Source organism: Branchiostoma floridae, chromosome 3 (genome assembly GCF_000003815.2).
Source record: "Branchiostoma floridae strain S238N-H82 chromosome 3, Bfl_VNyyK, whole genome shotgun sequence".
Lineage (NCBI taxonomy): Eukaryota > Metazoa > Chordata > Leptocardii > Amphioxiformes > Branchiostomatidae > Branchiostoma > Branchiostoma floridae.
Genome location: NC_049981.1, coordinates 2,378,883 through 2,406,362, shown reverse-complemented (window position 1 = coordinate 2,406,362; position 27,480 = coordinate 2,378,883). Strand labels below are relative to the sequence as shown.

The 27,480-nt window shown below is 45.9% G+C and overlaps 2 protein-coding genes across 10 annotated transcripts; one reads left to right on the top strand and one right to left on the bottom strand.

The window, feature by feature from the left end:
- Positions 1-34: 34 nt before the first annotated feature.
- Positions 35-11,360, bottom strand: LOC118410869 (filaggrin-like). Of its 3 annotated transcripts, none has more exons than XM_035812737.1 (2): positions 11,219-11,360; positions 35-8,956 (listed from the first exon to the last, which is right to left on the bottom strand). In XM_035812737.1, exon 2 carries the CDS (start codon positions 8,570-8,572, stop codon positions 3,209-3,211), a length of 5,364 nt encoding a protein of 1,787 aa, XP_035668630.1. In that variant the 5' UTR covers positions 8,573-8,956; positions 11,219-11,360; the 3' UTR covers positions 35-3,208. The 3 variants fall into 3 exon arrangements, with proteins under 3 accessions (XP_035668630.1, XP_035668629.1, XP_035668631.1); XM_035812736.1 differs by having other exon boundaries at positions 11,186-11,358; XM_035812738.1 differs by having other exon boundaries at positions 11,279-11,336.
- A 216-nt stretch (positions 11,361-11,576) lies between these two features.
- Positions 11,577-27,057, top strand: LOC118410780 (scaffold attachment factor B2-like). 7 transcript variants are annotated; one of them, XM_035812587.1, is made up of 13 exons: positions 11,577-11,764; positions 14,186-14,288; positions 16,182-16,333; positions 17,330-17,692; positions 19,674-19,751; positions 20,355-20,397; positions 21,714-22,200; positions 22,926-22,981; positions 23,209-23,315; positions 23,667-23,816; positions 24,028-24,283; positions 24,640-25,836; positions 25,948-27,057. In XM_035812587.1, the coding sequence occupies exons 1-13, from the start codon at positions 11,645-11,647 to the stop codon at positions 26,526-26,528; spliced, it is 3,693 nt and encodes a 1,230-aa protein (XP_035668480.1). In that variant the 5' UTR covers positions 11,577-11,644; the 3' UTR covers positions 26,529-27,057. The 7 variants fall into 7 exon arrangements, with proteins under 7 accessions (XP_035668480.1, XP_035668479.1, XP_035668476.1 ...); XM_035812586.1 differs by having other exon boundaries at positions 24,640-25,857; XM_035812583.1 differs by having other exon boundaries at positions 17,333-17,692; positions 24,640-27,057.
- The last annotated feature ends 423 nt before the right edge of the window (positions 27,058-27,480 follow it).

Below are 27,480 nucleotides of genomic sequence, written 5' to 3'. Positions count from 1 at the left end.
TTTCGAGTTCCAACTGACCAGATGACACTTCACAAAACACTTCACGAGCATCAACTTTATTCTGTCTTTCCACAGTTGTACAACTTTGCTCGCTTACTGTATAATCTGTTTAGAACATGACTATACTTTATACTATATAACACACTGGAGTCCTGAGCACAGGCCTTATCATTGCCGCACGATACTACAACAGCTGTGTAGGACATTACACAACAGGCGTACAACTCTGGTGGTCACATACTAAATAATCAACATAACAAAATGTAGCTGCAATGTGTGACACTGAGGCATCTCAGCTGCTCATATACAACCAAGCTTAGCACAAATGTCTGGACTTGTCTGATCTATATAACATCTTGGCTGCTGTATTATTGTTTAAGATCAAGTTCCGCTTTACAAATACAAAACATACGCCTGTCTGTAGTATACTGGAGCCATTGGTGGGATACATGACTAACAAGAACTGTAGTTACAGTGGCCCATGTTATAAACACTATAATATATAACGGTTATTAGAAACAGACACACATACATGGCAGTGCTATCTGTTCATTCTCATAGCTGTAAGCAACCTTGAAGTAAGGTTTGGTTGCACAGTCACCAGAGTTACCCTCACAATTGGTAACTAATAACAGAAAAGATTAAACACAGTTTTCCGAGATATAAACTGAGACCAAACACAGCAAGCAACTGCTCCTTTGTTGTGTCTGATCACAGCTTATTACTCAACAATGTAAAATATCAACACAGATGAAACAAAGGGAAGGTTTGTGCAAAGGATACCTTGTTAATCATGTCTAGCCTTTATCAGATTAAATAGGCCATGACCTTTGGTGCATTTGCTGTGCCAAGCAACACTACTGTCTGAAGATAGGAACCAGAAGATTATTGTAGGCTCATTTTTTGTGTGTAACATATTTTTGCAACATTGAGTTCTTTGGCTTCTTCTTCTTCTGATGGAGTACATAGAAAAGGGAGTACCCGAAAAGCGTACCAAATGTTGTAAAAACTAGCATAAAGCACAAAGAATGTGCCTGTCCCTTACATCTGCTTGGAGATTATATGTGGCAACATTTGCGCAAGAATGTTCACTTGTTTTTAACAACCTGCTGCTATATGCGGAGTAAAGATCTAGAATATCAAATTGACAATATTATGTATCAGAGTTCAGACAACTTGATACCATCATGTATCGGATTGGCATCTGTAGACATCACTGCCTGTTACCACTGTTTGTTACATCTTCTAACATTATGATAGTAAGATTTACAGCATTGTAGGGAACTTGTCAAAGTTGAAGGCAAATCCTTTTATGTTGCAAGGGGCCTTCAACTTTGACATTTTCATATGCATTTCAATGAACTAGCTTATTTTGCTGACCCTTCCTTGTGCTCTTAAGAGTACATCAAGTTATATAACAGTTATAACATGTACGTTGTATGACAATATGGCGAAAGTACCACAAAGAATGTTGGCAGATACTGTAAAAGACAACTATAAAACACTGCTCTCAGGGCACTCCATTATAGAAACAAAAAAAAAAGGTGTTCAGCAATGATTAAATCTTACTGAAACATCATTAAACATGTCGATTCTGGTCCAAGGATTTCTAGATGATTCTTTACCTCTGCCAATCTGTCTTGCAGCTTCCTTTTAGTACAGAGTTCAGAGTACCACAGATAACTTAAACAATAATGAACTACAACAGATCTGCTGGAAACTAAGAGCTGCCATGAATTGCACTCTCCAACTGCTATAAAATTTGTCTTTCTTTCAATTATGATCGTGTATGCTAGAGATACAGGCACAACAAATTCACTAGGATTATACATGGCCTCTAAACTAGTCACACTGCTGTAGATCTATACAACCACCATGTACCATCATTATGAGATCTAAATAACATTAAGGGCTTCATTGCCCAATACATCTCTAAGTACAATGCAAACTAAATATTAGACGGATCACTTATTACACCTTTCTGATACTTGGCACTGTCTGAATTTGAGTAATGACTTTAAGCTACTCCATAGAAAATGTTGCAGATAGTCATTTACATGTTCAGGATGTAACCTGAAGTATGTCATGGAGATTCTTTGTAGAAAAAGTGAAGGAAATGTTATCAACACTCCCATCATTACTTAGTAAATGTAATCGTTCTAAAGTAAGATACATACACTTATACAACTAACAAAGTCTACAGATGGTTTCACCATTCCAATTTTAGAAATGTTCAAGTGAGGTAACAAGTGCCGTGTATTTCCCCGGCTTTCAATATCAACAAAAATCACTTGGATAACCTCGACTTCAGGACAACACTGAAACTTTCATTAGTCCAATGACAATATGCACAACAGAGGTGTGGAGTGAGTCCTTAGTCCTTTGATACCAGTAGTTGAACTGTTCCCGCGGTGGACCTGCTGTGACCAGAGGATCTGGGCAGTTTGCTGAAGCTGGATGGAGTCGTATCTTCCAGAGTGTTGCATTCTACAGTCCAACAGCACCTCAAGTCTTTTGCACAAGGATCCTTTAATCAAAGGACTTTCTTCTCCAAAGATGAACCTTCCTTACATCCTCTTGAATTGGGTTCCGACTGTCAAAAAGTTCCTTGCTTCATGCCCTCTACTTACCTTCTTAACTTATTTGTCCATCTTCCATCCTTCTTCCTCAATAAACTAATAATGGATCATGTCATCATTTCCCAGATACCATATTTGGTTCTTGGCTGATTTGTTCATGGAAAAAAAATTAGTTTGTTTTATAACAGTAAGTTTGTAGTTGCCAACAGTTCTCTGAACAGAGTTACCTTTATGAAGACGTATCTGATGTATTAAGACTCAGTAGGCAGCCAAATATGGCATCTATATCCCAGAAGGTTTCATGAGAGCACCTCCTTGGTCTTTCTGAAGTGATAACATGTGACATGTTTGACTGATATAGCCACAAAAGGTAGGCAGCTGAATTGTCTACAGACTGTTGACCAGTTGTAGACACTGTTTCAGATCCTATGGATGGCTGACGAGTTGTAGACATTGTGTGTTTCAGATTGTATGGATGGTTGACCAGTTGTAGACACTGTTTCAAATCCTATGGACGGTTGACGAGTTGTAAGCACTGCTTCGGGTATGTATTACGGATGATTGACAAGTTGTAGACACTGCTTCAGGTCCTACAGACAGTTGACTAGTTGTGGACACTGCTTCAGATCCTATGGACGGTTGACCAGTTGTAGACACTGCTTCAGGTAGTTGACGAGCAGTTCGAGTGGCATGCCCACGGCGCGGAATCGCTGGATCTGCTGCACAAGTTCCGGGTTCCTCAGGATCTCCTGCACGGTGGACTCCGGTACCCAGGAAAGGTTCACCTGCCGAAACACGTCCATGATGAACATGCGGAGGCTCTCCAGGTTCTCTCCCATGCCACCTGGTCCCATAGCTGCAGTTTGGTGCTGTAACTGTCCTGCAGTGCCTGGTCCCTGGTACTGAAACTGCCCCATTGTGGCTGGGCCCTGGTGCTGTAACCATCCTGCAGCACCTGGTACCCCAGGAGCTGGTCCCATAAATGCTGCTCCTGCCCCTGTATGTTGGTGCTGTAACTGTCCCATGGCGCCTGACCCCGCAACTGCAGCCTGGTGCTGGAACTGTCCTGAAACACCTGATCCTACAGGTGCAGTTTGGTGCTGGAACTGTCCCGCAGTAGCTGGTCCGATGGCTCTTGTCCCTGCCATGGGCTGCCCGGAGAGGTGCTGTAGCCGATCAGAGATGGGCTGCTGGGGTGCTGCAGTGGTTGCGTACATCTGCTGCTGAGCTGGCATTCCGGGAGCTCTCCCACGTGACTCTACTGATGCACTCTGTTGAAGGCTGTCGCCTCTGTTATAACCTCTGTACAACCCGCTCTGCTGCACCTCTGCTCTCTGGTGCACCTCTGCTCTCTGCTGCGCCTCTGCTCTCTGCTGCGCCTCTGATCTCTGCTGCACCTCTGCTCTCTGCTGGGCCTCACTGTAACCCCGCTGTGAACTGTCCAGCTGTCTCTGCTGCTCACTGTACATCATCCTTATGTAAGGGTTGTTTTGTGCTCGCTGTTGGTGGGAGTCTGTCTCAGCCAGGCCCCGAGTAGAGGCCTGGGACATGTGAGACGAGGATTGCGTGTACATGACAGAGGCTGCAGTGCTTCCTGCAGAAGCTGCTGGAGGACTTTCCTGATGATGATGAGCAGTGGATAAGAGGTACTTGTAGGAGCCTGCACTTGAGGTGTCAGACTTGGTGTTGTTGATGGCAGGTCCTGGCTGAGTCATTGACACGCTTGCAGGTGGTCTGTGTGATGGTGTTGCCGTGGAGCTTGTTGCCATGGAGCTTGTTGCCATGGAGCTGCTCTGTTCATCATCATCCTTACCTTGCTGGGAAATGGTCCCTTCTTCCTTGGACTCCTGATCCTCAAACGTCTTCCGCAAGTCGAACATGATGTCTGGGTTTCCCATGATCTTGTCGACGGCCTCGGGAGTGATGGGGACATTGATCTGCTGCAGGTACCGCTCCACCAATCGGCGGTCCTGATGCGGGATCCAGAAGGTTTTCTCAATGTTCTCCAACATCTGGTTGTTTTTCAGCATCCCGTTGACGGCCTCGCGCGTCGCCGGCACGCCCAGCCTCTGCAGATACTCCACCACCATGTCTCGCTTCTCCTCATTCTCTACCTGTTTGGGCTCGAACTGCTGCAAGTTTGCTCCAGTGGCTGGAGTGGGAGTCCTAGAGCCAAACTTTGTGATTCTCTTTGCCATCAGTGCAGTGAAGATGTCCTCTGTCACTTCGATTCCTTCTGGCGACAGCAGCTGCTTGCACATCCACAGGATTTTGTTCTTGGCTTCTACAGTTCTCTTGGGGAGACACTCGACAATGATCCTGCGGAGGAGTTTGAGCTTCCAGAGTCCACCAGGAGGCAGGTGTTCCCCAAGATGGTCCACCATCTTGTCGTCGTTGTTCTCATCCTTCCCTAAATTCAGGTAGTTGTCCTTCACCTCCTTCTCGTACTTGTGGATGCGCGTCTCCACCTCCTGTCGGGTCCGCCCACCGTAGCTCTCCACCAGGACCAGCAGCTTCTCTGGGAAGCTCATGTTGGGAGGGAAGCGCTGGGGGGTGGACGGTACCACCAGGGACTTCTTGTTTTTCTGTTTCTTCATTTCCTGGGCTTGTTGAAAGGAAGGTATTTCCACCAGGTTTGATTGAGTTGCACCCTTCTGTGAGGTAGGGCTTGCCTGAGACTGGTGTGGCAGGGATTCTGATGTTTTGCTTCCCGCATTTTTCTGTTCCCACTGGTCTGCTGTTGTACCAGGGGTGTTGGCATCACCCATTTCCACTGCTGGCTGTAGTTCCACAATAGTTCTCCCCCTTTCTCTCCCCTCTCCTACATTCTGCTGAGTGCTCTGGTAAAAAGACCTTGCATCCCTCCCAAAGTCCTGGTAACTTCCCTGCGTATTAACAGGCTGCCATGGTGGCAGGCCTCCTTGAAGTTCTGGGGTTTCCAGGGCCCAATCGGAGGCAGACTGGCCCGGCTGTTGGGCCACAGTACTGGGGGGCTGCAGAGGCCACAGCTGACTGCTTTCCTCATCTGCACCCTGCTGCTGACTTCGGTTGGGTTGGTCATGTGGACTGGAACCACGAGTTCTCCTTTGTCTGGTGTCTTCTTTCCTTCCAAGAGACTGGCCTCTTGAGCCCTCATGTCTTTTTCTGTCATTGTCCTTTCCACGAACGTCGTCTTTTGTGCTTCGTTGTCTTCTGGCATATCCTTCTTTACCATGTGGCATGTCTCTCGAGCTACGACTTCCACTCAAGTCCTCTTGTCTCCTACCGGACTTACGTCTTGGGCTAGGACTCCTCTTACGCTTCGCACTTCTTGAGTCTTTATCTGTCGGCTTTGATGGTGACTGCTGCTTGTTACTTCTACTGACACTGCTGCCAACTGTGGACTTTTCTGAGTCCTTGTGGTAACTCTGCTGACTGCGCTGCTGTCCCCGGGAATCTCCGCGGCTGCTGCGCTGCTGGTCCCGGGAATCTCCGCGGCTACTGCGCTGACGGCCCTGGGAGTCTTCACGACCACTCCTGCTACTTCCCCTGCGGTCTTTTCCCCGCTGTCTGTCCCTATGATCGGGCTCCTGCCGAATCTTGTTGATCTCATCTGCTAAACTTCTCTGTAAATCACTCTCTGGTTCATAGTCTCTTCCATCCCTACTTCTATTTCTATCTCCACCCCGGGAGGATGTACGTTGTTCCTTCCTGCCTTGTGAGTCCCTCCTGCCTTGATCATGGCTCCGTGATTGCTCCGGATCCTCTTCCCTCCCATACCGGTTCCTTGAGTCTCTGTCTCTTTCTGTTGTCCCTAACTTCTCTTCAGTGTGTCTCTCTCTCCTTCCTGCATCACTTCGGGCCCTGGCATCTCTACCTTCCCTCCTCTCCTCTCGGCTGTTCCAGGAGTGCTGCTTGCCCCTTCTTTCCGTTTGGCTGTTCCAGGAGTGCTGCTCATCGATCCCCTCCCTTCTGTCGTCTCGGCTGTTTGGGTAGTGTTGCTCTCCCCCACCAGGCTCTCCTAAAGGCCGATACTCTGGACTTCCTCTCCTTTCCCCACCTCGCATCTCTGTTACATCATACAGATAGTCTTGTTCCTGTCTATCCATGTCCCCATAGTCCGTGCCATAAGGGTCCCCCCTGGTGTCCAAAGGTCTGTACTCCCCCCTCCTATCTGTAGGTCTGTAATCTGCCCTACTGTCTGCAGGCCTGTACTCCCCCCTGGTGTCCAGATCCGGGCTGTGTTTGGAGCTGACTTCGGAGTACAGACTGTCGGAGGAGTGGTCCTTCCTCCTGCCAAGTTGATACAGGTCCTCCTGTCGCCCATGCAACACTACAGGGCTGGGAGTTCGGCTGCTGCTCCTGGCATTGCGGTCACCATGGATACGGTCGCCATGGATACCCAGACCCGAAGGGGGATTCACATACTCTTCGTGATGTAGAGGGGCAACTGGACGACCATATTCGTCTACGGCATAGTGAGGAGTTTGGTCCGGTGGCAAGTTCCTGAAGACGTCGTCGTGACTGGCTTGTTGAAGTGTCTGGTCCCCCCTTCTGTCTCTTCTGTTGTATGGAGCATCACGCCTGTCTGCGGAAGGTTCAGCTGGAAAGGCAGGGTCATTGTAGGGTGGTGACCCAGGCCCAGGGTAGGGTCGGTCATCTCTGTAACTCCCTGCAGCCTCTTCAGGATGGTAATCTCTGCTGGGATCTACCAACTCTTCCCTCCTGTACTGATCATGATCATACTGATCTTCTTGTACCTTGCCATATGCATCTCTGCCATACGTGTCTCCCAGTACATACGCGTCTACCTGTACTCTGTCATACGTATCTGCCTGTACTCTGTCATACGAGCGGCTCCTCTGTTGTCTCTCTTGACTAGCCCTGTGACTGTCACGCCCCTCACGAGATGACCCCCTCCACGGGTCAGGCCTCTCCTGGCTGCTTCGCCCTTGTCTCCTTTCCTCCTCTTTCTGCTGCCTCCCAAACTCCCGCGCTCTTTCTCGCAGCTGAGCCTCCCAGTCAGACCCTGCTCCCACTTCTCCAGAACGCCTGTCATTGTCTAATCCTACATCTACGTCCCTGGAGCGCCTGTTGTTGTCACGTTCTTGATAATTTTCTCTGGAGCGCCTGTCCTCTCCCCTATCAGAATTTCTAGAGCGCCTGTCATTGTCCCGCTCTTGGTCACCTTCCCTGGAGCGCCTATTTCTGTCCTGGGAAAACCGATGTCTGTCGTCACGGGTTCGAGATCGGCTTCTATCTCTGACCCCTGCCCTTTCGGCCCCAATAGCGAATGTATCCAGGTTGGTTCGTTCCGGAGTTTCTCTGCGTGCAATACGACTGTCATATGGATCCATGAAATCTCTTTCAGTAGACCTCTCACGGGTAGTAACTTCAGGATAGTCACCAGGGTAGGTCTGGTAGGGTTCTTGGCGCGGGTCGTCATAGGAACGGTCATAGCCATGATGACCTGGGCTTGGTTCCCGCTCGTAGCTTCCTGCCTCAGAGGTTTTGACCTTTACGCGCCGGTAGTCCACATCGTGGTGCCCGGGCTCCACTGTTACCTGTAAGGAATTGTCGCGGCGATAGTCCACGTCACTTTGTGCCGCAGTCTCCACTTGTAGCAAAGGCAGTGCCTCATTGGTATCTTGGCCATACACCTGGTTTTCAGCCGTGTCTTGGCCATACACTTGGTTCTCTACAACAAAGATGCTGTCTTGGATTAAGGCTTGTTGGAAGCCAGGCTGGTCATACTCCAAGGCCCGTCTGTTCTCCTCCAGACGATCCCTCGCGTCTTGAACGAACCCACCCTCTCTTCCAGTTCTCCGGTCCACGTTCTGCCACCTCCTGGCCCCAGGGTTTGGCCCGTTCCCTGCTCGTGGTACCCCCAGCCTGCTGTGGACACTGCTTGAGTTTTGCCCGGGTCGGTTGGGTCCCCTGCCTGGGTTCTGCCCGGGTCGGTTGGAACCCCGTCTGTTCCACCCCTGACGGTTCTGCACCACCCTCTGACTCATGCTGCTTCTCAGACTTCAGATCAGCAAGCTCTCAGACTCAGAGTTCTATGCTACAGTGGTGGAATCCCATCATGAAGACTGGATGTTGTCATTTGATTCGGAGCTACATGCAGGAGTTTCAAAGTGTGAGGGTTTTTCAGTTGTGTCCTCAGAGTGCGACCTAAAGGTTCTCCTGTTATGAAGTTGTCCCAGTGGCTTTGTGAGAAGTTTGACCAAAACTACTGCATTTGGTTAGCACGCTGCGAGCTTGACACATGCACTTAATCAACACACAGCATGGCAGGAGTATGGACTTCCACCCTGGCTGTGCTGAATATTTGTTTGTTTGTTTGTTTGCCGTCAAGGATGGTCACCAGGCAGAAACAAAATTCCTGCCAATTGGTCCTGCAAAACCAAGCAGAGCATAGTGTGAGAAATAGACCCTAACTGTGGCACAGGGCATGGCAGGGCCTGCTGTCATGTGGCCATCATGTGATTAACATGTGGTTAACATATAACAGTCACATGACTGCAGCATCCAGGGAACTACCATGCCAGGACACAGAATGCAGCAGGGTTCAAAGCTAGCTGTGAAAAATGCTGAAAATGCATAAATTTGTTTGGGATACCAACAAGTATATGTAAGTAAATGTTCTTTCCATGATCAACTTGCAGAAGATAACAAATAGATTGGTATACAAAAGACATCAGCTACTTTTGAACCATTCTGTAAGTTGCGCACAGTAATGTATGCTATATGGGAACTGAGCCTTTCATCCTGAAAAGTAAAAAGAATGATTTGAAAGGTGAAATCTTCAGAGTCAGATAACGTAACAGTAACCGACACATGTAGATAGAACAAAAACAAACAGGATATTCTATCATCACAACTTGTATTTACTTGTAAATTGTGTGTTGTATATGTTACATATATATTGTATGTATGTATGTGTGTGTTATAGTGTGTGTGCCTGCGAGTGTATTGTAGTAGCAACCAAATAACCAAAACTGCACTTACAAATTGTGTTATAGCTAATGGTGTAAATCAAGTACTAGTATCCAACAGTCATCAACTCTAGCCTGGTATCCACATTTTAGCTGGTCAGTTGCTCTCCTCAGAGAGGACAAAAGTGACTCAGCAGCTACAGTATAATAGGTCTGGATACCAGGCAACACTCAGAAATGTCGGAGGTTTTGCAATGCAACCTTATGAGAAATCAAATCATTGCTCAAAATCCCTCATTTGTTATAAATAAATCAATTATATCTTTCTAGTTCAGTTTATATTGTTATTAAGTATTTAATGCATGGTATTTGCAAATTCAATACATATGCTCACATAGCCTGGTATCCAGCAGCATCATAGCTCCAGAGTCTCTTCTGTCCCCTCTGTATTTGTGGCAAAGACAGACGAGACTCAGGAGCTGTAAACACTGCTGGGTACCAGGCTAGTGAACACGTGTGTATTTTCAGTTACAACAAGTAGGTAAACTTCCTTAGGAGAGACCTTTCTTCATGTTGACCTTTAAGTCATAAGGCAAGATGATTCCCTGTAGCTCAGAAGGAAGTTCATTCTTGCTACAAGTACAACTTACAAGACATAGAACATGGCACAGTGCTAATAGCCTACATTTCGTTATTCATCAAAACAAAAGTTGCCCAAAAGCCAGTAAAAATAATGTAATTATCATAATCACAACTAGCCTGGGTACCATCCGGAAAGTAGTTCGCTATGATGTTCAATATATACTATATACAGTCGCTTCTAGCTCTGGCATTCATTATACACTATATACAGTCGCTTGTCTGTGTTTCCGTCTGAGAACGCGGACCATCTTAACGTCTGGAATCGTCCAAATTTTGGACGCAGGCGCTGATTGGTTCCCTCTCTCACTTCACCTCACCGGTCCCATAGCCTCAACGGCCGTAGGAAGGAGTCCCCACAAGCGTGCATTATGGAATGGGTCCAAGTGCTCGGTCAAACAGGTGTTCCAACACCCAAAACGCCATCCGTGACGTCCGTTTGCTGGATGGCCTATTGTCATCGAACGAGTACTAGTACTCTAGAACCCATTCCTTATTATGCTCATTATTAAACTGCCGTAATCACGAAGAGGTAAAATGTTCAGACGGATAGCAGAAGAGAACATAGGAGCGAACTACAATCTGGATGGTACCCAGGTTACATCACAACGCAAAATGCACTGAAACCATGGCAACTCTGGGAGGGCGTATTTGCTTCTTTATCATACATATAAGCAAATGCACCCTCATGGAGTTCCCACGGCTTTAAATATGATCAAGGAAAACAAAATATGTGGACGATGGCAGAAGAGACATGATCAAATGCTTAGTCAGTCAGATATAACGTTAGGAAATTTGTGAGCTCATTGTGATTTTGGCAATGTATTACACAACCATAACCTTCAGGCAGATGTATGGTTGCAATATGTGTCTTGAGGGTATTTGTGGGGCGTCTATGGCATGGCGCAAACTGACTACTTGAAAACGAGAGAAGCGAACACGTGGTGTCCATCATATCATACATCTGCTTGAAGAGGAGACTGATCATGCATGCGGCCCACAAAAAAAAAGCAAGCACGTTCCTGGTCACACAAACACAATATACCGTACCACACACATCGCCTTACACTTGCACATAACCACCTCTATCAGCGCTAAAACATAGCTCGACTGTTCCAGAAACAACCACAGATGCCCAAAGACCTTCTTGCACAGCAAAATTTCCTCGAGACTTCCTCCAAATCGTCTTCTTCTCCTTTTCCTTGGGTCTTTGTGACCTTAACATCAAGGCGAGTCCATGTAGAGGTAGGGGCACTAAATTAGAGATAGGTAGTCACAAATAATGGAAAGTCCTTTTAAACAAAAAATCAGCATAACAAATGAATAATTGTGATATAAAAGAATATTTTCTTATTCCAAAACATGCTTTCTTATGAACCTAACGAACATAATGTTATTTTACCTTTGCAGCAAACACCCCCATCTAAATACTAGTATGGTACATTCTGACTTCGCACAGAGCCCTGGGAATGAACATCCGGGACATTTTCACTTCCCTCAGACGATAAAATGGCGATTGAGAAGAAAAAACTCAGCGAGCTTCGAGTCGTCGATTTGAGGGAAGAACTTGAGAAAAGAGGCCTCGAAAAGGGAGGAACAAAGCCCGTACTGATAGAGAGATTAAAGAAGGTAAGGTTTTGGCTATGTTGACTTTTATTCAGGTAAAATTTTCTCTCGAGTGACGACCAACATGGCAGGTCCTTTTGTTTCTTTACGCCGGCGTGGGTTGGGCTTAGAAAAATATCCGATAATCAGAGAAATTCAGAATATATTGATATTTTTAGCGCTCATTCTGTATTTACATGAGACTGTACTTTATAGAGATTATTTTGGAACCTGGTGTGTGAGATTCAAGCTGCTGTAGCAGCGTTTTTTCAGCGACTTTTCGAAGCTAATTATTTGAGAAATAAACACGCCATTTCGTGGCGCCAACCGTGACCACGTGATCAGATGGCTCCCCACATGGTACAAAAATAATGAAATTAAAGAATAATACCAGGGTTCCGTTTGTCTTTTATGCGATTTCTACTTTTAAAACAGAAGATGACAATGATTGTTAAATCAAATAGACTGATATGTTTGTGAAAGCTTTTGAATTTGATACAAATTATCTAAAATTATATCAAGGTATCTAAATATTACCATATACTGTAAAAATGCAGAAACTTTCGCGGTGGTTTAAAACCACCCCGAAAACTCATTTTTCCCGCTACCGCGAAATTAAATCCCTGCGAATTTGAATTCAACGGGGGTCCCGTGCTCGAGGAGGTGCCTCGACCACGTTAAACAGCCTCATTACCCTCACTTTGGGTACCTACTGGCTGCAAAATACACCCGATATCATTTACAGTAGTCACTGTTACATGATGGCACATGGATACGTACACACTAATATGTGAACTAGTCAATTTTGTATGTTTGATTTAGATATCCGTTTCAGAATAGTCAGTTTCAGCTGTTCCACTGCATCCTTTTTTATTTATATATTTCTATATAGCAGTTATTAACACCCATAAAATCACAGGTTTGGCAAGTAGACTTTGCAGTTTGTGACGTGACACAATTACTACTGAATTAGAAACTGTTTTAGCTGTTTAATTGAGAGTGCCTAAGATGTATAAATTATCGTGCACCTGTTACAAGGCATTACGTCAGCATGGAGAAACATTAAAGGAGAAAGTACAATATTATCTCTGCTGCTGGTTAGGAGAGGTTTCCTGTCCATTATTATTTAAACACAACTTTCCTGTATCAATCTGAAAACCAGATGTTGGGAAGCTTACGTTCGCATGATTGAATCAAACGTTAACAGCTTGGGATTATATATTCCTCTTCCTTCATCTGGCTCCTTTGTCTCGTAATCCATTTTCTTTGTATATGTATTTCCTTTTGCTGGCGTACAAAAAGCCTGATCAGCAGCTGTGTGCAAAGATTTTAATGATACATTGATGATCTAGAAAGAGAACAAAGTTAAAACAGATAGATGGAAAAAAGCTACTTGTAATTCAGACTGTATGATATTTTTTTGAGTCTTCAGATTTTTTCCCCTCAGACATTTCTCCTAGTTTCTACACATTTCTTGAGAAAAAAAAAGAAGTTTTTGAAGTCTGTCTGTCCAACACATCAACAGGTACACTACAAGCTGAAAGGACTCATCTGCTTCTAATACTGCTTAGCCCCTACCCATATGTTTCTAAGATTGAATAGAATAAGACTTAAGGTATCTCGGTTGGCTAAATTGGCATTTTGACCTTCCACTGTTTTCTTATTAATAAATTAAGAAAGAATGGAGCCGTAACGAATGTTGATAGATGGGCATTACAGAATTCTAAATCTGATTTTTTTTGGGCCGAATTTATGACGTCATCATTTTTATTACCTCTGATATTATTTTTTTCTATGACAAAATACAGCACTTTGGTACATACCACTGTAATGAAACTTCGTTTTTCGTTGCATAATGATGGAAGCTACAACCGTAGTGTTGCGCAAACTGATATCTACTAATGATCTGTAGTAATAAGAAAATGTTTGTTTTCATCTAATTAAAAAAATTTAATTCTTAATAACTACAGATAGTTAGTAGATATCAGTTTGCGCAACACTACGGTTGTAGCTTCCATCATTATGCAACGAAAAACGAAGTTTCATTACTGTGGTATGTACCAAAGTGCTGTGTTTTGTCATAGAAAAAAATAATATCAGAGGTAATAAAAATGATGACGTCATCAATTTGGCCCCAAAAAATCAGATTTAGAATTCTTTAATGCCCATCTATCAACATTCGTTATGGCTCCATTCTTTCTTAATTCATTAATAAGAAAACAGTGGAAGGTCAAAATGCTAATTTAGCCAACCGAGATACCTTAACAATCCCTCAATAAGAGCTGCGTAGTTTCAGTGAAAAACTTAGTTGCAGTTAGTTCAAAACTATTTAACCTGCAGTTTGACTAATTTCACCAATCTGGCTTCTTGTGTAACTCTTGTTGTCTCAGAGTTAGTGTTCACACATACTCAGCATGTTACAAAAAAACTTTATTCCCTGCCCAGGCTATCCAAGATGAGGGAGGAGATCCTAATGAGATTGAGGTTGAGGCTGGGGAGAAGCCTGCGTCAGCTAAGAAGGCAGCAGGAGCCAGAAGAACACCTGTCCGTAAGTAAAGATCAGAAAACCCCCAGGGGTAGAGCTGTGCACCCAAGCGAATTTTAGGTACAAGTACGGGTCCCCAGGTTTAGTTACAGCTTTGGGCTTGTGTTGATAGCTACTTCTGGTAATATCACAGTCTGTGTGTGCAACGCACTAGCTGAACAGGCTTCTGGTTGCAGCTGGTTATTGATAATTGTCAATTTGTGAATCTTTTGCGTTCGTTGTATTTTGTGTCTGTGAGTTCTTGACAAGCGAACATGCATTTCGAATGTAACCAGGAACTAGAAGAAAGTATTGGGAAGGGCTGGGACGAAAACTGATTTCAGCCATGTTTGCTCTATCAATCTATGCGTCCTTTCCATCATCCTCCGTTTTCCTGTTGTTTTTACAGTTCAGTATTTTTCTTTTTTAATCCGACAACCAAGAAATGGCATGGTGTGACTAGATGAAATAGATATAGTAAATTTAAGAGAATTGACTGTACAGTCAAACCTGTATAAGAAGACCACTCAAGGGACCCAGCAAAAGTGGTCTTCATACATAGGTGGTCTTTATATAGAAAACAACGTGGCGACAGTAAAGAAACTGACAAGTCAGAACATCGATAATTTATGCATGAAACGCATTTGTCTTTCTTATTATTTACAAGATAACACGATGTTATATAATGCTAAAATTACGTATACTTATGTTATTCTTCGTATTAAAAAGCATTATATTTGTAATGATATTTATAATAGATATATTATAAGAATAATTTGAAAAAGAAAAACGGTGGTAATTCGTCTGGCTTTTTGCAGCGTGCCGTGCCGGGGCTGGCATAATTTTTTCTCATACCGCGGCCCTAATGTGACAACAAATATTCTGTAACTGAGGTATCACGCAGCTGCACGCCGGCACATCGACGAACATTTCTACCCAAAACGTAATCGCTATGATCAGAAAATGTTGCAGGCTTCTTCTTTTTGGGAGTTTTGTTTTTGTGTGACATGAAAAATGCGACATTATTTTCGGGGTATATTTTGGAAACCCACGCTAACTCTCAGCACACTTTACGGCTGCATCGAAACCCAAAATTACGCTTGAGACACCATAAATTCACATATTAACACATGTTTCCACGAAAAGTTCTTTGGATTATGCATTTTCAACTAGGATGGTGCTACGTAATCGTGGAAAATAGCGTTCTTTTGCGTTTTAAAACGTAAGTCTTTGAAACAAGATGGCGTCGAGCTGGCAGCAAAGTTCCCATGATGCACCGCTCCAACCAATCAGAGCGCGAGATTGCCGGGGATTCCCCGATATTATACATGCAGTTGTTGTTGTTTTGGTGGTTTCAACCAATCAGAGGAGCGTATTTCCGACCTGCAGACGCCGCGATTCAGAACCGCGCTGTGCAAAATACGTATTTCTCGGGAAGAACAGCGAGTCAGATGTTTTATTATGACAGAAAATGCGTTTTTTTAGTTTATCTTCGAAAAGCCTGGTGAAACTAAACGCTTTCATGTCTGCTCCCTGGATATAATGGCATTTTAGCCTGAGATTCTCATCACGAAGCCACCGAAAATTTGTATAGTGAAGTGCCGATCCAGAAGTAATGAGAATGGGAGGGGGCATAATTTGTGGTAATTACGCTCATTTTTCGCCGTGAACATTAAAGTAGCGTGACAAAATCACATGCCGCGGTCGTTTTGGCAGTGTTTAGGTAACGTGCGGTCGCCTTTAGTGGTGGTCGTGGTCGCGATGGACAGTGGTCGTCATATACAGAAATGTTAATGCTTACGTCTATGGGAAAATTCAAGGGACCGCTTTTCGGCGGTCGTAGTGGACAGTGGGTCGTTATGCACAGGTGGTCGGTAGACCAGGTTTGACTGTATTTGTATCTGCCGCCCATCCCAGGCCGCATTAAGAAAGAAGAACAAGAAGCGAGCACAGAGCCGGCTGAAGATGGAATGGAGACGGAGGCGGCTGACGTTCCCGACAGCCTGTCACTGAAGGATGAACCTATGGATGATCTGGATGTCCTTGACGAGGAAGACTCCATAGATCAGGTACGACCTTCAGGACAGCGTTATGACCTTCAAGACAGAGTCTGATGCTTCAGGGCTGTTCTAATTCTAGAGGCCCACTCGCTTAGGCCCTCATTCCACTAGACAGCCATCGCTGAGCCGTTGTTGATAAACCCATATCTGAATTTTGTGACCCCTGATTTTATGATTGGGATATGAAATGGCAACAAAGCACACAAAAACTTAAAAAAGAAAGATTTGTTCTTTATGGAGTAGATGAGCAACCTGTCAAATGTTTGGTTGCACAGCGATTCCAGCCTCTAGTGGAAATGAGGGGTTGCGCAGATACCTCATGCATGAATATGACCCGCTGTAGTGCCAATGAGAATAGTGCCGTTCCCTGTCCGGTGCAGGCGTTACCTTAACTCTGTTGTAAACGTTGATCATGTGATTTTCAAGTCGTTCAAGACTCAAGGTGGAATACTTCATGTCAGTACAAATCATGTTAAGGGAAGTTTTTGAAATTCCAGTTGTGATTCTACATCGTGGGACCCTTTTTCTTTTAAAATTCTCCAGTTGGCAAGCCCCCTTTTACGCTTCAAAGATTGAACTGTTTCTGTTGAAAGAGGTTGGGTGAGATTTTTCCATGGAGAGTAAAGAAGAGGGGCCCCAAGGTTTTAGTACTGTCAGTTGGGCTGTTATATAGATATGATTCTGGAGAAAAGTGTTGTCCTAACAGGCAGACTAAACCTGACTTTGATAGTTCTGGGGACATTTCTATACCCTCCCCTGCACTGCTTTTCAGTTCTTTTTGATTTCTGCTTGATAAGCTCAACTCCCCTTGCTGCCAAGTCGGCTTGTATGGTAGATGCAGTTAGTTCAACCCCAATATGTAGAAATGAAGTAACACATCATTTGTGCAGTCCAATCGCATTTAAGTATCAAGCTGAGAATGGTTGGATTGTTGATGAGAGGGTGATATGGGTGGTTTCCATGGTTATGGGTGGTGTCCATAGTGACCGATGTTGTGCAATAAAGCAGGAGATGGATACGATCGACGACCTTGGAGAGGACGACCTTGAGCCAGAGGAAACCTCCACTGTGAACGGGGAGGATGAGGTCCCTCCAGAGGAGGTTCCTGCAGATGCGGTTTCTATGGAAACTGGCGACGCCCCGGAGACTGTTACCACGCCGACAGATGGAGAGGAAGGGAAGGGGGAAGTTTCTGAAGAGAGTGCAGAGGTTCCGAGTTCTGAAACCGCTGACGTGGCGGCCGAATCCACCGCAGCACCACCGGACACGGCAGCCGCAGGGGAAGGGCAGGTGCCAGAAGGCGCCACTGCACAGGACAGCCAGGAGGCCACAGAAACGGAGATGGATGCTGCGAGCCTGGTGGACAAGGTAAAGCCAGCTCTGCAGTACTGCCCATGGCCTGCAGGGGCCGCTTCTGCACGTTCTAGGTTTACCTTGTTTAAGAGATTAGTGGCGCTCCAGCCCAACTATAGGATGTAGTCTGAACACTACAACTGCTGTACATGTTTAATTTGGGTAAGGAACATTGTGCTGTGGTGGAGAAACACATAGCCTTACCTTGGCAGGTGAAAAGGAGATTTTAAGATAGATAACCAGGTAATCAAGCCCAGGTCTTCCACATCATGGTGAACAGCTGTGGAATCGAACCATGGTTTCCCAGGTTAGGGATCAGACTTGCCCTTTGGTCGTCCCCATGAAGCCATATCCAGAAGCACCACAGACAGGTAAAGGGTTGTGGTCAGAACACAGTTTGGTTTGCACGTGATGCTGTTTTATGTTCAGTTCAAATGTACCAGTGTTTTAGTTCCTTGTAGTGCTTTTACTTAGTTTTAGTTACAATGTTGCTTAGGCTTCATTGTTTGACGGTTGGACTGCTGTTGTTTTTAACTTTGTACCTTTTCTTGTTGATATCAAAAGCTGAGAAAGTTTGTTCCATCAAAGCCTTTTGTAAAGACACAGTCAACAATAAACTTGGCTAAGTTTTGTTTTTTTTGTAAATCATATTGTTGTCCTGTTTTTTGACATTGCTGATCTTGTGGCCCGTTCAGCTGGGCCCGTTGATATCGTTTTAATGTTATACTGTTGTTATTGTATGAAAATGCACTGGGAGTTAAGAAAATCCTATAAATTTTGAAGTGTTTCTAAAGCCATAGTGCAAATACAGAAATTGCTGTATGATTAGCATCCAGTTGAAAGCATACTGCCAGGATACATTCAGGAACAAGTTTGACAGTTTTTCTTTAGTCCCAGTGTCTGTCTTCCTTTGGTGTTACATGTATTTTGTGGCATTTTTGCAAGACATCCAGATCACAAAACTCAGTATCAACAATACAATACCAAGAGATATTGCAAGACGTTGCAATTGGTATGTTTACAGAGTACAGAAAATACCATAAGAACTAAAAAGGGAAATTTGGAAACAAGTGGGTAGGGGGGCAGAAGACAATTTTTGTGGGGGAAAAAGTCACGGCGAACATTTCTTCTAATGCAATACTTCTTTCCTTTCATACCTTCACTGGCCCGGTAGACATTCCAAACTACCTGTACCATCCATTCTCTCTTTGGGAATGTTGCAATAGTCAAAGCAAGGGTGTCAAGTTGTGCCAAACTTGTTTATGGTATCAGTCTGACGACTGAGTTTCCATTGCACAACAGGGTGGGAAGCAGGACATAGTACTAAGGCCTTACTGCCTTGATTGTATGGATGACATGTGAATCAAATTATGCCTGTTTAAGAAACTTTTTGACCACACTGTAATTTGTGCAAAGAGATTATAAAACAAGCAAATTTGTGCTTCAAGTTAGTAGTAAGGCAAAAATGTCAGAGAATAGAGTGCCAAATTCAATTCCAAAATCAAGGAAGATGTGAAAGATCAGAAATAAAGAATGTTTGGTATGTAGTGTTCTGTGTGTTTAGCCATTTGTTGAGCCTTCTTTGTACCCTCCCATCAGTTGTGGGGGGTGTAGCGGATGTCATCCATGAGTCAAATCGGTTTAGTCCTACTTAAGTTAAATACAACTGTTTCAATGGTTACATACTTGTTTTGACAATCACATCATTTTTGTTGCTGTCATAGATAACAATAAATGAATAATACTAATACTTCTAGAATTCTGTGAATTTGCAGATGTTTTAGATGTCAGACATCTGTGTAAAATCACAGGAATCTTGTCCAGTGTACATCTAGGACTAAAGAATATTCATACCTGGATTCATTATTTTCTATGTATGACTGTAGTTATTGTACAGTATGACTGGTGGGAGTAGAGATCAGTGCTTCAGGGTTGTCTTGTGTGTTTGTGCACATTACAAAATAGTGGTACAGGGTTGTCCTGTGTTTGTGTGCAGGTTCTAAACGAAACGGAAGAGACCGCGGACGATGTCGCCCTGTCAGCAGAACAGGAAGAAGAACTTCTTACTGAGGATGTGAGTGTCATGCCATTCTTCCCATCATGCTCTCTTCTGCTGACCTTTGAACTTTTGTATTTTTTTCCTGCTGCAAAGCCTTGCGCATTGAAGACAACAAATCTATTTATGTGTTAGTAGCAAAATGACATTTTTATGAGTGATATGCTCCATAGTTCTCATCTAAGGAATCTTCATTCTTGTTGCTTTCTATGCCATCTTATTTGTTTTCGTTGCTTCCCTAAAAGGTTGACTTCTTTCGTGTTTTCTTTTATATTGTAGAAAGGCATGAACTGAACTGTAGCCTGTCATTATTGCTTTTCATGTTGCTATTGATTTACTTGTATTGATGTTTGTATTTCTGCTACATTTAGATTCCATTGTTTAACATATTTTTAGCTGGATTTCTTATTTTGTAGTCTTAAGTTTTGTTTTTTTGCTGTCACATTCTTATGCTGGAACTGTTCAACTCCTGACATGTTTTCAACCCCCTGTGGGAACCATTATGACTGTTCATCCCAAAGTTGTCATTCCTGTAACTCAGAAGATCAGTGGTAAGGGGTTTGGCCATCTGCCTGTAAATCTTGTGCTGATTTTTAACAGAAGTTATGTGACCTGTTTCAGGAGGTTGGAGAGGGCGAGGCAGAACCCCCCGCAGAGGAGAAAGGTAACCCCAGTGTCCATAGGTGTCCCCAGTGTCCTTAGGTAACCCCAGTGTCCTAAGAGAATCCCAACATCCGTAAAGTAAACCAGTGGCCCTACCTTAGCTCACCACAGGATTGGTCCAACTGAACATCCCTGTGCAATGTCCCCATGGCCTGGGTAAATAACAAGGGAGGTGGTAATACAATAGACCTTTTTAGGGGAGCTGCAAGAAAGCTTGTTCCTCCACATTTCTCTTCTCAAGCTCCGTCTCCATGGTGATGCCACCATAGCGATGAAGGGGTCGTTGCCACAACAACGGTCACTACCAGCGGTCTCCATGGTGTCTGCCGTGCCTTTCGTCAACATTTTTGCTCCACCATGGAAACAACCAAACGTTGTTGACAACCACTAGAGAAATCATCGCCATGGCAACATGCAGATCATCACCATGGTAACCCAAAGGTGTGCAGCGCCAAAAGAGTTGTGAAAACGGGGACAGGATTGGCAGCGACCAACATGACGTGACTTTGCTGTCTCTGTGCAGAGCGGGGACTTTCTGTGTAGAACAAGCAACGAGTCAGACTTTTTGATCCTTAGGAACTGCCAGAAGAACAAGGTGGAAACTTCTCAAAGGGAACTTCCTTGGAAGAGGGGCGGGGAGAAGAAGACAAGTAGGACTTTGAGAAGAGGAAGATTTGAAAATGAACAGGACATCTGGTGGCCTTTGGCAACTTTGTCCAGAAGAAAAATGTTTCTCACCATCATGGGAACTTTTCAACACGCTGTCACCAAGGCTTCTTTCCAGACAATCTACCACACCAGGAATCCTTCAGGGTCAGCTGGACTGGCAGAGACATTTGTTGAGACTACTGAGAAGACAACAGCATCGGGTAGCTACTCCACCATCCCGGCAGCTTACACCAAGGGTCGTCATGGCAATGTTGGAACACTGACTGGCTACAGAGAAGGAGCAATGAGAGACACAGGGAAGAGAGGGGGAGGGGGGGCAGTCATGTCTGAATGTGAGGAACAAGCTTTCTGCAGCATCTGGGACCCTGACAAGGTTACAGGTTAAAGGTTAAAGTTCACACAGCATTGCACAGTTCAGCAACACAGTATCTGCAGTATTTAACGTCCCCCTGCCATACCTCATGTAGATACAGTAATACATGCGAGGTAAGTTCACATGGTAAGCTGTTGCTAGCTCTGGTTGTAAGGAATTGACTATTTTCTTTAAGACGTTTTTGAGCAGGCCTAAGACGTTGTGGTCGTGCTGGGCAGCTCCCTCAGACTTGCATGTGGGTCTCACACCATTTAATATCCATTCACTTGTTTTAGACAAAGAAGGTAGCAACAACAAGAAAGCACCCAAGGAGGAGCCAGCCAAGCCTGCCGGGGCAAAGGTCATCGCCCCGGGAGATGCCCCCGTTCCGTTCCCCTTGACGACCAAGGACCTGCTTGAGATGCACGCGCCGACGGCCTCCAAGGACGAAGAAGAGAACATCTCGCTGGTGGTTCACGCCGACGACCAGATGATCGCTGACCTTGACGCCGACCTCCTGGACACGCCCAAGGACGCGGAGTCTTCTGTGGAAGGTGCTCCCGCTGCCGAGGAGTCAGGCAAGGAGCAGGAAAAGGTTGAAGAGACGACTAAGGAGGCTGCCGACCTCCCGGAAGGAGAGGGCGCCAAGAAGGAGGCTGAGGAGGGGAAAGGGAGCGAGGAAGGGAAGAAAGCTGCGGAGGCAGGTGGAGAGAAGAGCAAAGAAAACTCGGCCAAGAAAAGCCCGAGTGTTAGCGCGAGGACTCGGAGGTTGGTCTGCTTGTGGTAATGCTTGCTTACATTGATGGTGAAATTCCACCCTTTTTTTCCATGTACCTATAGTTCCCGTACTCAGTTCTAAGTTAAACTATTGTAACGCCCGGACAAGGTGAAATGAGATGATTCGAACTCAACTTTGACCCCTGACCTTGTATAGTGACCTGGCCTGCCAGGGGTGCCCTTGGCGAAGGTCGAAGACGTGTGGTGCCCGGTTGCCATGGTAGCATGCAATGGTCCGACGCGGTGGCAGGCAGTCTAGTATCATCATCGCCAACTTGTGCCATTCTCCACCTAACACTAGAACCAACCACTTAAAGACTGTCCCGATAAGCCATGGAGCTAGAAAACCTTAGATCTAACAACTATTTCTTAGGCGACACTGAATAGTCTCAAGACTTTGGCAGATCATTTGACAACAAGAGAAAGCCCTCAGAGATAATACCATTGTCTTCCCTCTGTCTCTGCTCTTTCCGCTCAAGTAATTATGGTAGAACTAGAAGAAACATCTTAGAACATAAAGTTAAGGTTTCAGTAATCAAGCCCAGTAACTAGCAAACCTGCGCAGACAAACGCACACTAAATCTTGTCAACACGATTCTCTCACAGCTTTCAGTCGTTTTGTTGTGTCCATCTTGGCTCGTAAATCGGTTCAGCGCTGAGTTTGTATACTAGACATTGTGCCAGTTTCTCGTGCTCACATTCTGTTGTCCTCCCTTCCTTCCCCTGAATAGCGCCAGTGGTAAAGATGCAAAGGACACGAAAGCACCGCAGAACAAGGATGAGAAGGGTAAGATATGATGTTATATTAGCCAATGTTAACTTTGTTACTGTTACCATCCATATGATATTGGCTTGTGTCAGAGTAGTGTGTGGTAGTGCTGCTTACCTAAAGTCATGTTCGGTTTCACATCCAAATTCAGTTCCAGAGGTTCAGGTCCAGACCCTTTGCATATATATATAATATCCAGTTTTTGTTGGAAGTGTAATGTTTGTTTGTTTACCCCGTCGTTCCAGCGCGCCACAGCAGCTCCAGCTCCAGCAGTAAGAACCTCTGGGTAAGCGGCCTCTCCTCAACAACTCGCGCCACCGACCTGAAGGCTGCCTTCAGCAAGTATGGCAAGGTGAGGTGTCTAGGGGGTCTAGTTTTCTTCATGACCTTTTTTCAGGGGCCAGGGATATTTCTTTTGTGTATGAGGTCACGAGGTGATGTCCAAAGTATCATAGGGGAGTCTGTACCACAGTCGTCCCTCAGAAAGACATCAGGAAGGATATAATTCTAATTGAAAACTTACATTCAGCCTGCCAAAAGTATCATAGGGGTTCTATGCTGAAAGGAAATGCTCGCAAGTAATGCACAAAGTGTATCCTTTGGGGTCTTTGTTGAAAGGATATGTTCCCCAGCAGTGTAATTCTACCGTATGGGGCCTTTGCTGAGAGGAAATTCTCACCACTGTGGTTCTGCCTATGTACAGGTGGTGGGGGCAAAGGTGGTGACCAACGCACGCAGCCCAGGTGCCCGTTGTTACGGCTTTGTGACCATGTCGTCCAGTGAAGAAGCTGCGCGATGCATCACCCACCTCCACCGTACTGAGCTGCACGGGCGAATGATCTCAGTGGAGAGGGTAAGTAGGACTACTGCAGCAGTGTAGTAATGTTGACTGTTAAGGAATGCTATAGGGTAATAGAAAACCAACTGGCACAAGTACACTCTAGCATAGGCTGGAACAAACTATTGCTAGCTGGTACAGACAAGCACAATCTGGAGAAAATTTTCTGAGGCATGATTTTTTATAAATAAGCATTAACTAAACTTCCTTCTCTGGAACCCCGCAGGCTAAGAACGACCCCTCCAGCTCCTCCAAGAAGCCTCCTGAGAAGAAGGAGCCAGAGAAAAGAGACCTCCGCTCCAGCTCCACCCGGAAACCATCTGCCGACACCCGGAAACCAGCACCCAAGAAGGAGGACAAGGACAAGAAGGAGGCAGAGAAGAAGCCTGAAGACAAGAAAGATGAGAAGGAGGAGAAGAAGGATGAGGAGAAGCGCTCATCGTCTCAGACCCGCCGCAGTACCGGGGACAAAGCTGCTCCAGGTAAAATGGACTGCATCAAGTTCACATTAACTAACTTAGCACTTGCATTGTCTTGCTTCTTGGGTGCTGGTTTCATACCCCTGGTGCCTTTCTTGAAACTAGATTGATGAAAACTTTTCAGTTATCTTGTTTTTTTTCACTGATACATATTTAAATAATTATAGTCATTCAGATCCTCAGTTTCTTTTTAAAGAGTTTTGAATTTGTCATTGTTTTGTATGCGGTATGCTTGTAATGTGTGCTATACAGCATGCATGCTCCTTGTGTGCCACATTGTATTATGTTCTTGTAGTAAAATTAGAAAAGTCAATGCTGTCATCCTGTTCAAACAGTTTTTTTTTTTTCTTTCTTGACAGCAGCAAAGGACAAAGAGGCTGGTGAGAAGGAAGGAACAGACAAGGACGGGAAGGAAGGAACTCGCACTGTTGTCATGGACAAGAAGAAGGGGGAGCCTGTGGTAACAGTGAAAGACGGTAAACGGGACTCTAAGTCGAAGGAAAAGGATGGCCAGCAGCCTCGCAAAGGCAGCAAGGAGAAGCAGGGGGAGATCCTGTCGTTCGATAAGATCAAGGAGCAGCGAGAGCGTGAACGGCAGCGTCAGCGTGAACGAGAGCTGCGAGAAATGGAGCGCCGCCGCGCTGACAGGGAGAGACGAGAGCGTGAGCGACAGAGGGAGATCATCCAGCGTGAGCGGGAGGAACGGGAGCGACTCCAGCGAGAGCGGGAGCGACTTCAGAGAGAGAGGGAGCGACTGGAGCGGGAGAAGCAGGAACGAGAGCGGTTGGAGAGGGAACGGATGCGGATTGAGCGTGAGCGTGCCCGTGAGCAGGAGAGGATCGCTCGTGAGCGGGAGGAGACGCGGCGGCTCCAGCTTCAGCTTGAGGAGGAGCGCAGGCAGCTGAAGCGGGCGCTCGAGGCCCCTCGTGAGAGGGACTCTTACTGGAGCGAACCAAAGAGACAATATGAGGGTGACTTCCACCGTAACGCACCAGAAACAAACCGCTTTAATGACTACGATAACCGTGACCGTGGCCCAGGCTACACACGTGATGTTGACCACCGTTCAGCTGCCCCTCCTCCTGACCCGTACGAACGCCGAGTCGAACGGTATGATCGCCGTGACAACACACAACGCAGAGACGACCAGCCCCCGTCCCGCTACAATGACAACTCGCGAGATGTCCCTCCGAGGCGAGATGACCTGCCTCCTCCCCGCCGTGATGAGCCAGCCCGGCGGGATGAGCCTCGGCGAGACATCCGTGACCGTGACAACCGCAGAACCCCAACCGTTCCCAGCCGCCGCACGCCACCGGGACCGCGGGATAGAGGTGCCCGTCCTGACCGGGGTCACGCCCCTGAACCAGACCGGATGCCACGCGGCACCCGGGTCCCACCTAGAGAGCGCCCAGCAGAACGCCCTGACCGGTCCCGCAGCCCACACCGCCGTAGCAGTCCCCGGCCGACCCGGGAAGAGTGGAAGTCAGAGAGGAGCCTACCGAGCGAGAGGCGTGACGGGCGAGCCCGTGTTGCGGGCAGTGCCGCCATGCGAGGAGGTATGGATCCCATCTCTAAAGGTATGAGTAATCCCACTAGCAGTATGTCGTATGGGGGAAGGGAGCCAGCTCCAGTAGGAATGCAAAGTCACGACTCCCGTTTTCCCCTAGATGATCGCCGCCCCCGAGAGCCAGGCCCACCGCGAGACGACTGGGGTCCAGTCCCGTCTGACGACAGGAGCCGGGCAGCGGCACCACGAGCATCAGCATCCTCCTACAATGACCGGCAGATCTCGAGTGTGGGTGACAACCGGCCTGGGCTGTTAGGCAGTGCCCCATCCCGAGGGGGTGACTCCCGCGACTGGAGCAGTGGGGACCGGATGCGGAAGGCAGAGCCTCAGCGCCAGCCGGGGACGGATGGACACGGCTGGCCGATGGGCGGGCTGGAGAACCCGACAGTGAACCGGCTGGGGGAGCGGTGGCCGGGGTCCATGGGGCAGCAGCAGGTGGAGTCCCGAGGTGGTGCGCGGGGAGTCCTGGCCGTCAGCGCGGGAACGATGTCGCAGCACCAGCGGACAGCGGGAGGTTACATCAGTGCCGCACCTCAGCACCATGCACAGCCGCCCCCGGCAACCCAGCTCCTCAGCAGAGCGCCAGCCGTCGGAGGCTTTGGCGGGCCTGACAGGCACAAGCCTGCACAGGACAACAGGTTTGACCCCTACAGTAGGGCGCCACCAGCCCGCAGGTACTAGTACTGCAGGGTGTAGTGTAGAGAGGGATGTTTTCAGTAGGTTTTTTTTTCACTTGCCTTAGTTGGAGTAATAGTTTACACTTTAATTTGAAATTTTGATCCTGATATGTGAGTACTTAAATGATGACTCAAATAAAGATATTTTAAACAATGTGAAACATGATCACCCAGTATTCAAAAATAGGCTTTGTACAATGTACCATTGAGGTTAGGAAAATGAGGTGCGTTTTTCTTTTCCTTCCTTGCTTCCTTATGTGGTTGGAGTAAAAAGTAAAAACATCAATCATTTGTCAGACCTTTATGTCTATAGCTGCGTTATTCCCATGTTTTTGTCTACTTAGAAGTAGTTTCTGTTGAGACGTGGACCAAAAAAGTTGTGGAAAACGCTTACTTATATTTCCTTTCCTAGAGTCAGAAACATAGTGACTTCTGTAAGTGCCAGTGTGTAAAGGGTATCAACCTGTAAGTGGTTAGTGGTATCAACTTGTCCGACTTTATTATTGTTGACCTTCAGGCAATGCTGAGTTCTTGAAAGATACATCTTGAGATGATAATAAATTCTAAGACAGTGTTACTATTTAAGGTTAGATGTACCTGTAGACTTGTTCCTGTAATGCTGTACACTCTGCCTCATGAACGCCAATAGTTCTACCGTACTTGGGCATTTTCTATGTTAAAGGCAGCACCGCTAGCTGGAACTTGTGTCAGTAAATGCTCAAAAGTCTTGTGTAACATCATCTGTCAAATAGGGTGTGACTTTTAATCTGTTTCAGATATAAGTTTTGTTTAAGTTGCAATCATTTTTGTGGGCCGCCATAAAATTGTGGACCTATTTAAGTATCACTTTACGTTTGTGGTGTGGCCCAGTTAAGGCATATGGCAAACCCGTGAGGGCCGTGACAGTGTATTGTTTGTCATGACTACATTTGTACAAGACAAATCAGCTGCAACGA